This window comes from Tachypleus tridentatus, chromosome 13, assembly GCF_004210375.1.
Source record: "Tachypleus tridentatus isolate NWPU-2018 chromosome 13, ASM421037v1, whole genome shotgun sequence".
Lineage (NCBI taxonomy): Eukaryota > Metazoa > Arthropoda > Merostomata > Xiphosura > Limulidae > Tachypleus > Tachypleus tridentatus.
Genome location: NC_134837.1, coordinates 143507930 through 143524021, shown reverse-complemented (window position 1 = coordinate 143524021; position 16092 = coordinate 143507930). Strand labels below are relative to the sequence as shown.

At 33.3% G+C, this 16092-nt stretch overlaps 1 protein-coding gene across 2 annotated transcripts in view; it reads left to right on the top strand.

Moving 5' to 3' along the window:
* The window catches only part of LOC143238010 (protein FAM107B-like), a 34302-nt gene extending 21864 nt beyond the window's left edge, over positions 1 to 12438 (top strand). For both annotated transcript variants that reach the window (XM_076477879.1, XM_076477880.1), the window contains exons 3-6: positions 4422 to 4488; positions 10014 to 10209; positions 11837 to 11990; positions 12224 to 12438. In XM_076477879.1, coding sequence (XP_076333994.1) covers positions 4422 to 4488; positions 10014 to 10209; positions 11837 to 11990; positions 12224 to 12313 — 507 coding nt within the window. In that variant the 3' untranslated portion in view covers positions 12314 to 12438. The remainder of the gene's footprint in view (positions 1 to 4421; positions 4489 to 10013; positions 10210 to 11836; positions 11991 to 12223) is intronic.
* Positions 12439 to 16092: the final 3654 nt, after the last annotated feature.

The window sequence follows — 16092 nt, the reverse complement described above, 5'->3', positions numbered from 1 at the left end:
ACCCATCTGCTAAGTATGCGGGGTTTTAAAGTGAAATACAAATAGTAATGCTACTTATTACTTCATTTCATTGTAGCCTGAGATTTGTAAGAAATTAGCACTTTAACAAGATATAAAACAAAAGTTATTTGATACACTCTATTAGCCTTTTACGGTTGTCAAGCATAATAGCTGGAACTAAAATTAATTAATTAATTTTTAGTTTTTTATATTTTTTATTATTTATTTTTTTCGTATCACACTGAAGATTTACCTATATAATGTTACCTAAAATTGATTAGTCGCTGGATATTAAGTCACTTGTTGTATGAAACTATAACAGCCATAAGAAAAACAGGAAAATGTAAATATTAGTTTCATATAGATGTTTCCTTTTTCTAAGGATTAATCAAATGTTATACAAATCATAGTTAAGAAAACACCTGATAAGCCCATTGTCGAAGCGACACGAAAGTTGCTTGTCCAATACATTTTAAATTGCTTTCAAAGAACATAGCATGAAAACTGTTCTCAAATGAAAAAAAAATATATGCAAAAATTTTGTCAGTAATTTGTATCTTTTAAAGGCGCCCACTAACTACTATAATACTGCCGTACAAAAATTCGTTTTTATATGTAATGTACCCAAATTAATAACCATTAGTTTTATATTGTTGTGACCAGTTCCTCTCAGAGGTTTAGAGAGGTCAGAGCAACTTCTATTTTTTGAGGTCACTGGCTATAATAAAATAAAAAAAGTGATAGCACATAAAAACAGAATAACACCATCATTAACCCACCAGGAAAGTGAAGCATAAATTGTATATTTATATTTTGCAACTCCAAGCTAAGAGTATGTGTCACATTGTGGTTTGATTGAGAGGCACATAAAAACAAGTCGCTAAACTAAAAAAATGTAAAAATAATAATAACAACAAATGTTTAAATATTAGGCTTCGTTGAGCTTAATATCCGGGTCAAATGTTCCTCATGACTACCCTCTAACTGGCCCAAGTTGTGGTTAAGCATATTCTTTTAAATTGTTTGGAGGAAAAAATGTGAGATTAATTTTATTCACAACGTTTCACAGGGTTAGCCTAGCATCATCAGAAGGGCTATTTTTGTTTGTTTGTTTGTATGGAATTAAGCACAAAGCTACACAATGAGCTATCTGTGCTCTGCCCACCACGGGTATCGAAACCCGGTTTTTAGTGTGTAAGTCCGCAGACATACCACTGTGCCACTGAGGGGCCAGAAGGGCTACAAGTTTTTATATACCACCTATTGATGCCAGGTAAACCTACTAAAACGTTGTGAATAAAATAAGCAAAAAATTACCATGTACAACTAATAAAAACTTATTGCCTATTTGTAGTCGATAACATTTAAAATTTATGATTTTGAATACTTTATTCATTTTGGCAACGAAGAAGAAGATTTGGAAGACTCAATCTTTCTATTTAAAATGAAACTTTGCAATCTGTGCGCAAAAATATTTATTGTACACAGAAGAACTACAAAGAACATATTTAGGATAACCAAATACTTTTCTAATTAAAGCTTTGAAACAACGAGAAGTACACCTTTTTAATATTCGGTTAATAATCCATTATAACATACACGGACGTCATTTATGGTTTTCTTTCAAACTGTCAACTGTGATTGGTTTGGTTTGTTTTGAATTTTGCGAAAAGCTACTCGAAGGCTATCTGCGCTAGCCGTCCCCAATTTAGCAGTGTAAGACTAGAGGGAAGGCACCACCTACTGCCAACTCTTGTCTACCCTTTTACCAACGACTAGTGGGATTGACCATCACATTATAACTCCCCCACGGCTGAAAGGGCGAGCATGTTTGGTGTGACTGGGATGCGAACCGCACGCCTTAACACGCTTGGCCATGCCGGGCCCCAGGCAAAGCACAGATATCTTTGTACTTAATTATAAACTGATTATGGCTTGAATGTGACTTGGGGAAACCTAAATGTCTTTTTTAATTATTATTATTATTTTCCCACAAATTTTTAACAGAAGTCACACTATAATACACTGATTATAAGTGATGGTCAATCCCACTATTCGTTGGTAAAAGAATAGCCCAAGAGTTGGCAGTGGGTGGTGATGACTAGCTGCTTTCCCTCTAGTCTTACACTGCTAACTAATAGACGGCTAGCGTAGATAGCCCTAATGTAGCTTTGTGAGAAATTCAAAAACAAGCAATCAATATAATAAAATATAAAAGTGTTATTCTCAGGAGCATTGATTTTCCTTTTAGCACGTTAGCTGCCGCATAATAAATTAAGTATTAAAAAAAATTCAAAAGGTTCTAAGGGTCAGTCACAGTGTCTCAAACTCAAATGCCACAAGAGAAATTTGGTTTTTAAAACACAATTGTCTGTGACCCACTGATATGTCACGCGGTCCATAACTAAAAGTCGGTTGTGACCCACATGTAGGTCACATCTCCGAGTTCGAAGCAAAGAAAGAGACTGAACACAGTCAACAATCTTTATTCAGCATTCAAAAGAAATTCAAAAACAAATATGTATTTTAAGCGTGTTCACTTGGAAGCTCTCACAACAAATTGCGCATTTTATACAAATCAGTATCTGTTAAAACCGTGTTTAAGATTGGGAAAACATGGTATTATACGCGAAAAACAATAATGCAAGTTTTTCAGTGGTATAGAAATATCCGTATTTAGTCATACACTCTCATTACAATGTAAGCGATGCTCTGTCCTTGGTGTATCACCTGACCTGCCAGTGAAAGAGATCATTGTTTATATAATGTATGCTCCAATTTACACGAATCTGTCCAACTAGTAAATGCATATGGTAACTGAGTTGAATGTTTTTTCCTTGAATTTCGCGCAAAGCTACACGAGGGCTATCTGCGCCAGCTGTCCCTATTTTAGCAACGTAAGACTAAAAGGAAGGAAGTTAGTGATTATCACCCACCGCCAACTGTTGAACTACTCTTTTACCAATGAATAGTGGGATTGACCGTTACTTTATAACGCCCTCACAGCTGAAAGGGCGAGCGTATTTGGCGTGACTATGATTCGAACCTGCGACATACGGATTACAAGCCAAGCGCCCTAATCATCTGGCCATGTCGGGCCTATCTGTGCTCTGCCCATCACAGGTATCGAAATCTTGTTTCTAGCGACGCAAGTCCGCAGACATACCGCTGTGCCACTAGAGGGCTTAATTTCGCTGTTCACCAAACGTTTTCTTGAAGAATATATAAAGTTTTACGTAAAATTGTATCTTTTTTGCAATGGACTGAAATCGATAACAACGAATGAAGCAAACTTTTAATTTTTATCTATTTTGTGAGAAAATTCATTCTACGCCTTTTGCATGTTAGTTTTTTTTAAAACGTCAATAAAATTGTTTAATATGTGGAATATTTTATACATATTATTTTGCATTGTGAATTTAGTATTTGGATTTAGGACTAACTGTGATCTCCTAAACAGACTGAATCTTGTGAGATATTATTGGGACAACAGCCGAAAACGTCGTTAACAGTGATGATGCCCGACTGAGGAATCAATTTATTGTAATAATCTTATTTTTTGCTTTATGTCTTCTAATATAACTTATTTATACGATATATTAGACTAGCTATATTAGATACAGTGTTAATTTTAGTTTTGATCCGTGTAAATAACTTGCTACGATCATAAGTTAAAAATAATAGCGTTAAAGCTTCGAATAATCTTCTAAAATTGTTGTATAGCTTTAATTTTCTAATTGATTTTCTTTTGATAATCAGTCAAGTAAAAACTGCTGTATTTCTTACGAATGTATTTGATTATCACACATTTCTCGTATTCTGATTGACCGCATACTATTTAGAGACGGCCCGGCATGGCCAAGCGTACCAAGGCGTGCGACTCGTAATCGCATCCTCGTTGCATCAAACATGCTCGTTCTTTCAGCCGTGAGGGCGTTATAATGTGACGGTCAATCCAACTATTTGTTGGTAAAAGAGTAGCCCAAGAGTTGGCGGTGGGTGGTGATGACTAACTGCCTTCCCTCTAGTCTTACACTGCAAAATTAGGGACGGCTAGCACAGATAGCCCTCGAGTATCTTTATGTGAAATTCCAAAAACAAACATTTATCTTAAGTTTTTTCTAATTGTTTATATTTCTTCATAATGGTACGTGTAGAAACTAAAACATAACTTCTGTTATACTATACTAAAGCGTAAGATGCTCGTAAGCTCTTTAAAATGTGAAATAACAGTCAAATTTGCTTCTAAAGTCCAAGGCAAGAAAAGAACTAACACTAAAATATTAAGACACACAGCTGGCTGAAATGTAAAGCTCCGTTTACAAAACTATGTTATCTTTCTGTGACAGAAAAAGCTTCGACACCATTTCTGATTCTTACACACCACCGTTGACTGCCTTTTTTTTAAACTTTCTTTGCAGACAAATAGAGAGGTCAACTGCCAGTCCTCGTCCGAATTACAGAGGATGAGCAACTACAAGAAGCAAGGTGAATACTTATGTCACTGTCGTATTTAATATGATCATATCGTATTCTTTTTTCTTTTTTCTTTTTGCCTGCAGTTCGGTTAGCTTGTTCTGTGTCCTTAGTAGAGCGGATATGCGCTAGTATGGACAAAATAATGAAATGTTTCTTGCTCAAACTGTTTTTTTTTTTTTTTGTCAAGAGAGAGAATTTAATTGTTTTTAATTAACCGATTGTACTTGTTTAAAGAATCTTTAGAAGGAACAAAACAGTGACAATTCTTCGTATGTATTTGGAGAATCGTATAGTAATATAACGTGTTTTTTCTGTCAGCGGGAACAACACGAAACCAACTTCTAAACATGCTCATGATCATTAGAATTTTAACTTATTATTTATTGGTAGATAATTGTAGTTACAAAAAAAACCAACAACAGATATATTATTTATATGGCATTTGTTTTCATATTGACTGAGTAACTGCGCAAAGTAACTATATACATATATAGCGCTGAATCACTACTATGCCTGTGGTGTCATAGTCAGTCTGATTAGCCCTATATTTTTCGAAAGGCCTCGTCGGTATTAGGTACGGAAGATGTAATGTGGAAAAGATATTTTAACACACTATTAGAAATGCACAGATATTCCATGTACTTCTTATACGTTTGTACATAATAATACAAATATATTTTCGTAATACCCTAACTAGGCCTAACTCTCTGCTTTTAGTCTTTCAATTTCAACTGAGAACGGCACTCGTTTTCAACTTCACTCTTCACTTTCGCAACTTTAGGTTGATTGTACGTTTGAATGCGTAAAATTTATAAAGCATGTATAACTACAAAACACAAACGTTAAGTTTGCTGAAATAATAAAAAAAGGAAAGCTGGAGCTGATTAAAGAAGAAATACTTAAATGAGAGATCTCTTAGAACTCGACGTGGATTGAACATACACATTCATAATTTGAAACAATAGCAAATGTTTAAGCGACTAATAATATATTTATATAAATTATTTATACAATAACTGTCCATTCGCAGAGAGTGCTACATGATATCGCCACATAGTTTGAAAGTACAAGATTCTTACAAATACTACAACCAAAAAATCTAATAGGCAGAATGTTATCACTGAAATAGACAAAAAATCTCTTAAGAATCCGTCTACGTCCGAGTGATACTATATGATGAAGGAATTCGTAAAGCGGTTTCGCAAAGAATACCTTACAAATATTTCTGTGTTTTGTTTGATAGGATTATGTTTATTCGAGAGATATCTGTGCTGTTAATTCCACGCTAACGTATTTGCATATTTTTTCTATTTCTTTGATACTTAATCATGAAATATCAAGTAATGCGTGGAGAAACAACATTAGGGCCTAAATTAAGAATTACAATAGTTTTCTAAAATAAAATTGAAGGCGCTCTCAATGTTGTCATTTGTCGAATACCCTAAATCTACACACCTTTGTCTCTAAGTGACACCTTAACAAGTTCTTAAACATGACTGCTGTTTCTTCACTTCAACTACTATTAACAAATACATATATATACACATACGTGTGTATTTAAAATTGATTTGTCATATTTCGTTTCCACAACCTAAATAGTCTTAGTTCCACTATCATTAAACATTATTGTAACAGTTTCTTTACTGCATTAGACCCGAAGGAATCAGTGATAAATTTTCCTTTAATTTTATTGGTCACTAGACATTGTTATGGTGGACTATATGAAGTTTTGTATATAATTATATCACTGGCAATCAGTGACAATGAGTGAGTAAACTGGTAGTTGTTGGGTTTTTTTTGTAAAAGCTCCTTCTACACTTTCTTTATTAGTTTCATTAACAGTATCGATTAAAATGTTTAATATGTATAGTTATCTTTCATTTATATAATTTTATTATAAATTGTTTAACAGTAATTATTTTTAATTGTAAGTTTTGAATTTGAATTTAATACTAACCTTGATTCCAAACTGGCTGAATCTCGTGAGATTAGGCATAAAATACCATATAAATGGATTTATTACTGGCTTTTAAGAAACACTTATGGCATGCACAATAAATTTACAGAAAGTTTCTTTGAGATAAGAATGTATGTTTAGATGAGACGTATTGTTAACTGATAAGATTAACTTTCTCATGGTAAGCTCGTATATGTGCACATATTACCCTTGTATACCATCTGTAGCGTATGCCCAGGTGGTTAAGGCACTTCACTCATAATCTGAGGGTCGTGGATTCGAATCCCCGTCACACCAAGCATGCTCGCCATTTCAGCCGTGAGGGCGTTATAACATGACGGTCAATTCCACTATTTCTTGTTAAAACAGTAGCCCAAGAGTTAGCGGTGGGTGGTGATAACTAGCTGCCTTCCCTCTAGCCTTACATTGCTAAATTAGAGACGGCTAGCACAGATAGCCCTCATATAGCTTTGCGCGAAATTCCAAACAAAACAAATCAAACTGTAGCGTATTTATATTGTCGGTTACTTCTTTGTGCAAGTTATATTTTTAAATGTGCAGAATGGAATTATTAATACACTGTTAACATGTCTGTGGGTATTGCTGACTTCTGTGGAGCTAAAGGAAACACGTTTACCTTTGAAGAAGTTAAACCTAACTTCCGAAAGCGCTCGGACTGTCATCGGATCTCTTGTTGTGTGGCTTGTCTATTTTTAGATTTTTATATACTTTCTTAATTTTATGGATTCAGAGAAGCCAGATGGAAGACAATGCCAAAATGAAGCTCCCTTAATGCTCTGCATTCAAAATAAAGTAAAATACACTGCGTTTTATTTATCTCTACACGCAAAATTTATATATACGCATTAACCAGCCATATGATTAAATGATCTGTTGAAAGTAATAAAACATCATTATTGAAACTGCAGCCACATAATTAGTATCTATGAGCCGTCAACCACGGGAACTTGAACGATGGAGTTTAGGTTTGCGAGTCCGTAAACTTACTACTGACCCACCGGTATAATTTACATATGACCACCAACATTCTTGTCTGCTCAACAAATAAAGATGTGCAAAGTTTGATTATACTGTTGACCAAAAATAAAGCATTCGGTTCTACCTTTTAAAGCCCCCTCTCTCCGTAAAACAACAGCAAGTTTTCGGATTTACAACGATAAAATCAGGAGATCGACTCCCTTCGTTGCACACAGCAAATAGCCCTATGTGGATGTTTTGTAGCGCGTGCACAAACATATTATTTTCAAATATATCTTATGTTAATCAGCCTTCTTGTATAATTTGCAAACAAATGCATAAAGCAACACATATTTGCATATTTATATATTACTTCGTAGCATTTAAATGACCAATTACTAGCGGTTGCTTTTATGATGTGTATTAATGTCGAAATTAAAATTACATTTTTAACTTCCAAAAATTTGAAATATAACAATGACGATCACGTACAAAGTCCAGTAACATTCTTATTTTGTAGAAAATCTAGTAGAAAGATTGTTGTTTGTTTTCACCTAATATTATTTTATTTATATTTCATGCAGAGAATGCTAAGGCTAACGAACTGAATCAAAATAAAACTTGTGTTTGGTTAAGTGTAAGAACGAAATATAGGGAAATATAATTGCATGTAACCTCAACACAAATCGTTACATAGGATAAAAAATGATAACAATAATATGTTCAGTTATATGAAGTTATTTGTGTAACTATGCGTAACGATAATAAGTGGATTGTATGAGTAACTAAGCTTCTTGATAGGTGCTGCTTGTGTTACTCAATCTGCTTATTATATATAATACGATACAACGCTTTAATCAGTCCAACTATTTTTATTAATCTGTTGTTAGTACATAACGATTTTTTTACATTTCTGATAAAACTGTTCATTCACTTTACAGGATGCTCTAAAAACTTTGAAATATGCCACCTTTTTCGTTCTGTATCACAGCTCAGTTGTGTTGTGGCTTGTAGCCGTTTCTAGGTGTTACGGTAAAATAGTTTGACAACACTTAAGATCTAAATCATTTTCACAATATCAAAATGTCTGCTCTAGTTGCACCTTGGTCAGTGGCCTGTTCCCTTGTCTCTCTTCTACTTCAAATACTTTTCTTTCTGTACCAATTAATATTAAACTGTTTACTTACTACACTCTGATATAGATGTGGATTATTGTGTACGTATGTATTGTTTCTCTTGCAAACGATGTAACCAGTATAAGTTTTATTTCTCATATAGGTATTATTGTTTGGCTATGTTTAATTTGATCACTTCTTGATTGATATATTACTGTTCCAGGAGCTATGGAAGAATAAAACATAAATATTTTTTAAAGATAACTAAAAATAAAATTCAAATATTATACAGTTGTTTGAAGAGAAGAAACGAAGTCCAACGTGACAATTTACTTACTATCCACTTCTGTAGATAATAAAAAACAAGAAATTCATCCAAACAAAATCACTTTACCAAAGTAATACCGATTCTTATTATGAATGGGCAAGGGAATGCATAAACGTACAGAGCTCACTATATAATAGGCTTAGCCTAACTAGTGATATTTATCTAAATATTTAAACAATTTATCTTTATTCATATTTACAAAATTTTGTCGATGGTTATTCAGTGTCTCAATACCTCAACTCTCTTTGCACAATCTTTTGTATTTCCGAAAATCGTATACAATATTAAAAAAAAACTAAGCAAACTGAACGTAGACAGTATAAGCAAATATACCAATTAATGACACCATGTGACAACGTCTTTGGCCAAACGTGGTGTAGCACAAAACAAATGTGGTAAACGATATATTTATACTTAAAAAAACTAAATATGTTTAACTTTAAAGGCTATTAACAAGTAGTATGTTAAATGAGGGGTCACAGGATAACATGAAAACAAGTCAGCTATTGCATCGAACACTTGTCACGTGTGGTATCTCCAAAATGATTGAACATATTTTGAAATTAAATTAAAGCAACAACAGAGGTTAAGGTAAAATTAGATCAAAAGTTTGTTGTTGTTTTTTTAACGTTGTTAAATCGTGTTCGAACACTGGTGCACAGTGTCCTTGGATTTTATAGTTCTTGCCTGTGTAGAACAGGTCTCAGTTTCCAATTTTAAGCAGTGATGAACATTATAAAAAAGTGTTTGAAGAATCAGTGAAAAAGCTAGAACATTAAATTATAATAATAACTAACAATACAAAGCTTTCTATACCACTTGATTTTGGTGGTATGTTTGATTTTGGGTTTTTTTCTGAATAAGTTGTAAGCAAAATAGACTTTAGTAGAGAACTATATTTTATGTATGGATCTGACCAAAGTTATATGTTATTAAATAGTGTCAATGTATCTAATATTTATAAATTCTTAGTTTGGTTAATATTGGATTTTATTACGTTATTTATATTTAACCATTATTTGCATACATTGCAATTTGTAAGTCCTGTATGGAGAATTATTTGAGGGTTCATGTTTTTTCCGAACATAACTATTTGCATACGAACACGTTATCATTGGCTATTCTAAATTTAATCTTTTGGAATCTCTTTACACAGACATGATACCAGAACCTGACTACAGTGATACAGAGGAAGACAAGAATAAAAAGGTCTGCCAACCTTTGTCTAGAAGTACATCAAATATCCAATACAGTAAAGACGGTCTGATTTTACCTAGAAAACTTTGTAACCCTTGCCTAGAATCATCTGAGAGAAAGATGCTTCATAGAGAACTCCTCTTCAATCAGAAAATGTAAGCATCACATATTTAAATTATGCTCTGATCATATAATTGTTTCACAACGCAGCTTTAGTGTAGATTTATCACTCACAAAAGTATATTAATAAGCTGAATAGGGGAGTATGCAATTCAAGTTTTAAACGCATTTCTAAAGCCAATGAATACTTCTTAATGTTGGCATAAAATGTATATATTAATATTTAAATATAACCAGATAATATTGTAAAATTGTCTATAAAGACATATGATAATTTTCATCAGTAAAGATATAATTATCAGAGTTCAACTTAGATAACTTCAGTCCGTAAGTTCCTCTTCTTACTACTAACGATCTCAAACATTTCTGAAATTAATGGCTCGCTGTGTTACTAAACTTTAGCATATGATGAAGAACATATGTTAGCGCTAACTGAATTCCTAATTTTTTTTTAATGGTTTATATTCAGAAGTTAATGCAGTTTACAGCAGAGACGTGTTAAACATTTAAAAGTACGAACTGGCCTCATAGCCCAGTGGTGCGCTTGAGGATTTATAATGCTAAAATCTGAGATTTAGTCCCTGTGGTGAGTAAACTGCAGATACGATATTTCGCAGCTTAGATTAGCTAAGGACATGGTTCGAGACTCTGATACCAGGGTGGTCAGAAATAAATTTCTCTTCACCCCATACACAGGGGAGGTTGAATGAGCAGACACGGAAGAAAAAAACAACGTAATTCTTGGATAAGATGCTCATGTAAGCAGCATGTGGCATCTAAATCTGGTTGATGTTAAGAAAGAAATGAAAGATTAAAATGCAGTAGCAAACAAAAACCAATAGGGAAACCATAGACAACCAGGGAGTAAGTCTCCTCGTTTCTTTAGATACGACTGGAGAGTAGTACAAACAAAAGGTAACTTTTTGTTATACTTTTGTGAGATTAAAAACTGAGAGAATCATATGAACTTTTGGTATAGCTCAAAATCGAATGTAATTAAAGTTTAAAAATAAACTCATAACTACATAACAAGTTCACACTTCCTTTTAACTAAAGGGCCGTATTTAAGAAGAATGGATAACCATCAAAAGAAACAGTTGAAAACATGACCATAATGGATTAAAAACATCAAATAATTCTTTATTTTATACACAATTACAATTATATTATACTAGAACAGTCTCTATCTCTCTCTACATACAACTTTAGGATCTGTAATTAATAAATAAAAGACACTTTGAGACATAATTCTCATGGCCCATGCTTCATATGGAATATATTTTTTTTTACTGTTTGCTTAAAAAATACATTGATTATTGAATACAATGCCTTCTAAACTAATTAATGTTGGTATAATTATTAAAATATTAACCCCCTAAACAATATAAACATTTAAGGCCACAATTTCAACCAGTTACTTGGATTTGAATCTTAACTTCATGCTAAAAAATAACAACTAGTGAATATGCTACACAGTGCAGTGAAATAAAAAGTATTCTAACCATAAAGGCTTACTTGAAATAATTAACATTTAATCCATATCTTCTTTACTATAGTGAATAAAATGTATCAGAAGAAAGTTATACATTTACCTAACTTCAGGTATTTAATATATTTCTTATCAAAGTTACTATCATTCCTGTGATTTGTTTTCCCTTATAGAGGAAAGAATGTCCTAAACCAGAAAACAGAACTTCAGAAAGTCCTCGAAAAATTCAAAGATGAGCAAAAGAAAAAAAATACAGAAGTAGAAAAACAAAACAACCGCACTGCCTTAGAAAAGAAACTAGAACAACAAGCTAATAAAATCAAAGAGGTAAAACTTAATGCCTCTTAGAAGTAATTATGAAACACAAAGGAGAATTTTTCATATGCACTTATTTAAATATATTTTGTTTATAATGCAATAAATAAATAAATTATAATAATATCAATCCTTTGTTGCAACCAGTGAAATTTAAATGAAATTGCATCAACGTAACTTTGCAAAACATTACTTCAAAATTGTTTCGGACAACAAAATACTTATTTACCAAATTAATTTTGCAGTATGAAGATTTAAACGAAGAGAAACCAAAGAAGGATGAGTCCGAATTTCTAAAGGTTCATGCTAAAGTTCGTGCACATACTCTTTCATAGAATTGTATTTAATTTGTGTTGGCAATGTAAATAAATACGAGAACTGGTCAATCATTAGTGATTATGTATTCAACTTAAATTACAGATAATGATATTTGACTATTAAACAATATGTTCTTGTTGTATGGCAGTCTGTGTTTGTGTTCTTAAAACATTCCTTACGCACTACTGGTACGATGGGAAAATTCAATTTGTTTTACATGATTTGCAACGATCAGGATATCATAGAAAGAAATGGAATTTTATAATCAGTGTTTTCAATAATGGAAAATCAATGTGTTTATGTGTGTTTTTGTGTGCGCGTGCGTGTTTTTTTGGTTTTTTTTATCAATAGGTCCTTGAAGTCGTTGAAACTCAACTCTTATCACTCCCACGTCCTCATTGTTATCGACGGCAAACAATACTATCGTGCAAATCTTAGTTTTGCAAAAAAAAAAGTCTACAGAAAATGTGGCTCCTAATACAGTTAATACACTGACTTGATAACATTAATCAGTAACTGGCTTTTGAACTAACAAACGAACGGAACAGGTGTCACGTGACTGTTGTTAACGTAAAACAAATTCTGGACTCGTTTGAAGGAAATTGAAATCATACATTTGAGTGAAGAACATGGACGTTTCAGAATTTTCCTAATTACATCTTAAGCCTAAGCATTTAAAAAATAATTAACATACCTTGCACAAGGTTTCATAAACTACGTCGAAAATTAGTTAATAAACAAGAGAAAGAGGAACGTAAGATTATTATAGAATGAGCGGCAGAAACCTAATCGCTGTACATGAAAGTGTCAAATATTTGTGATTAAATATAGTATGTAATCGTATACCTGATAAGTTTATTCGTTATCTACAACGATCATTGTACGCTTGAATATTTTGAGTGATGTTTTGGGCTTCCATTATTAAACTGAAAAAAAAAAAAGTTTTAGGGACAATATTTTTGTCTTTAAGAGACAACCAATACTAAAGTTTTCTCCTATTCGACATTTTACAAGTAAAAGTGTTTGATGACAGAATCCTTGGGCAGATGTAAGAAGAAATGTTTGGTTCTTTCATTTACCATTTAAATTTTAAACTTTTTTACCCTCGTTCTTTCGTATTTCCTTTTTTTGTTGTTGTTATGTCTTTTAATACTACTTTGGTTTTATTAATACAGTATTTCTTCTTTTATGAATATCTTTTTGTACAATCTCAATTTTACTGTTATAATCCTTTCGTGCATCTTAAACAGCTTGGATTTTGTTTTTATTATTATTTTTACTTCTTTTGAAACTATTACACCTTTTCTTTAACTTCTTTCTTAAATTCATGTTTCTTATTTTTTATGCTTTGGATTTTATTCTTCTTTCTTTCAAGTCTGCTTTTTAATTGTTATTTTCACAATTTCTTTGTTCCGCGGCCTGGCATGGGCAAGCGCGTAAGGCGTGCGACTCGTAATCCGAGGGTCGCGGGTTCGCATCCCCGTTGCGCGAAACATGCTCGCCCTTTCAGCCGTGAGGGCGTTATAATGGGACGGTCAATCCCACTATTCGTTGGTAAAAGATTAGCCCAAGAGTTGGCGGCTGTGGGTGGTGATGACTAGCTGCCTTCCCTCTAGTCTTACACTGCTAAATTAGGGACGGCTAGCACAGATAGCCCTCGAGTAGCTTTGTGCGAAATTCCAAAACAAACAATCTTTGTTCCATCGTCTTTAGTAAAATTTCGTTCTCATTTTCGAGAATGTATCTTTATACTGAAGTTTAGTTTAGCTTGTAATTTATTTTTACCAAAATAATCCCACTCCTGACAAACTGTTTTAAGAGCTTTTGTCTTAGAGTGAGCTGTTTTTCATTTTTCGGTAAAAATAAAATTCAGTTCATTTAAATATAACTTGTTTCTTTGTGAAGCACAAAGTTACACAGTGTACTCAGCACAGGTATTAAAACCATATTTTTAACGTTATGTGGTTTCATTGAGACATTTCCGAAGTGGAAGGGCTTATGAATGGTAACAAGACACATCTTTCTTCAACTGTAATTTACAAGTTAAAAAGGCTACATTAGTTGATAGGCCTAATTCACAAATAAAGTTTAATGAACATATGTTGTTTAAACTCATATGTGTTTAAGACAAGATCAAGATCGTCTAACTAATTGATTAACTCTTCTGACTGTATAATCTTCTCCTCATCACACAATCGTAATCCGAGGGTCGCGAGTTCTAATCCTCGTCGCGCCAAACATGATCGCCCTTCATCCGTGGGAACATTATACTTTTACGATCAATCCCACTATTCGTTGGTAAAAGAGTAGCCCAAGAGTTGGCGGTGGGTAGTGATGACTAGCTGCTTTCCCTCTAGTCTTTCACTACAAAAAAATTAGGGACGGTTAACACAGATAGGCCTCGTGTAGCTTTGCGCAAAATTCAAAAACAAAAACAAAAACAAAACCTTATCACACTAGTGTTTCTATATATCACATAACTTTGCCCAAAATATTCAAGATGGCATTACACGACGAGTAAGGCGTCATGTCAGTTATAAAACTCAGAAATTTTCTAAAGGTTATGTACGTCATAATTGTGTCACGCTGAACGCCTTCTAGCATACAAAACATCCCAGCTTAAATATTAAAAACTCAGCCCACAGTAATACCCTTGTGTTGACTGATACACATGGCAACGCTCTTGGTAACTACGAAAAGTTAAAGCTATCTATTAATAAAAATTATTGTTTAAACATGGTTATGTGTTATATAAGACAATTTGCAGTTTTAAACGTAGTTTTAAAATTCACCTGTGTGGGAAAACTACATAGTCTCAGCAATAATAATAAGTGTGAATCTTTGCTTTATTGACTTCGTAGCATGTTCTGATGTATTTTCAGTTGCTAATCAGTTACAAGTTAACTAGAGTTGTTAGTAAGTCGAAATAATATGTACAATAAGATTTAAAACAGTGAATAAGTGAATTAATGGAATTCAATTGTATGTGTATGTGCTACGTACATGGGATATAACGTCACAGATACTCTTTGGTTTTAAAGATTTTATGCTGTAATCACAACAGTGTATTTTATGATTTAAAGTTTTATGAATTTAGAATATTTTAAAAGTGAGAAGTTTAATATTTCTCTTCTGAGCAAATAAATAATAACAGTATTTGCCGTTCTATAAGACAATACTTTTTACTCTTAAAACAGGCCCGGCATGGCCAAGCGTGTTAAGGCGTGAGACTCGTAATCTGAGGGTCGCGGGTTCGCATCCCCGTTGCGCGAAACATGCTCGCCCTTTCAGCCGTGAGGGCGTTATAATGGGACGGTCAATCCCACTATTCGTTGGTAAAAGATTAGCCCAAGAGTTGGCGGCTGTGGGTGGTGATGACTAGCTGCTTTCTCTCTAGTCTTACACTGCTAAATTAGGGACAGCTAGCGCAGATAGCCCTCGAGTAACTTTGCGCGAAATTCAAAAAATAAACAAAACAAACATTGTTTCTGACGTCATCATGACTGGAATCTTGCTCTCAGGCGGTGCAAATCCAAGGGTAATGGTTTGTTAGGTTAGTCAGAGCTCTGAATTTTTTAGCTAGGTTTAAATTGCTTATGTAGACGATATCATTTTGAATATATTTTGTTTCAGGTAGCCACTGTTGATGTTTTAGTCACAACAGGTAGCTGATGTGAACTGGAATTATATTGTACCCTTCTAGTTCCCTTAATAGATTGAAAACATTCTCATTAAAGGTTGCAGTTCTATTAGCAGTTGAGTTTTTTACGATATTCAAATATTTCATTCCACAGTG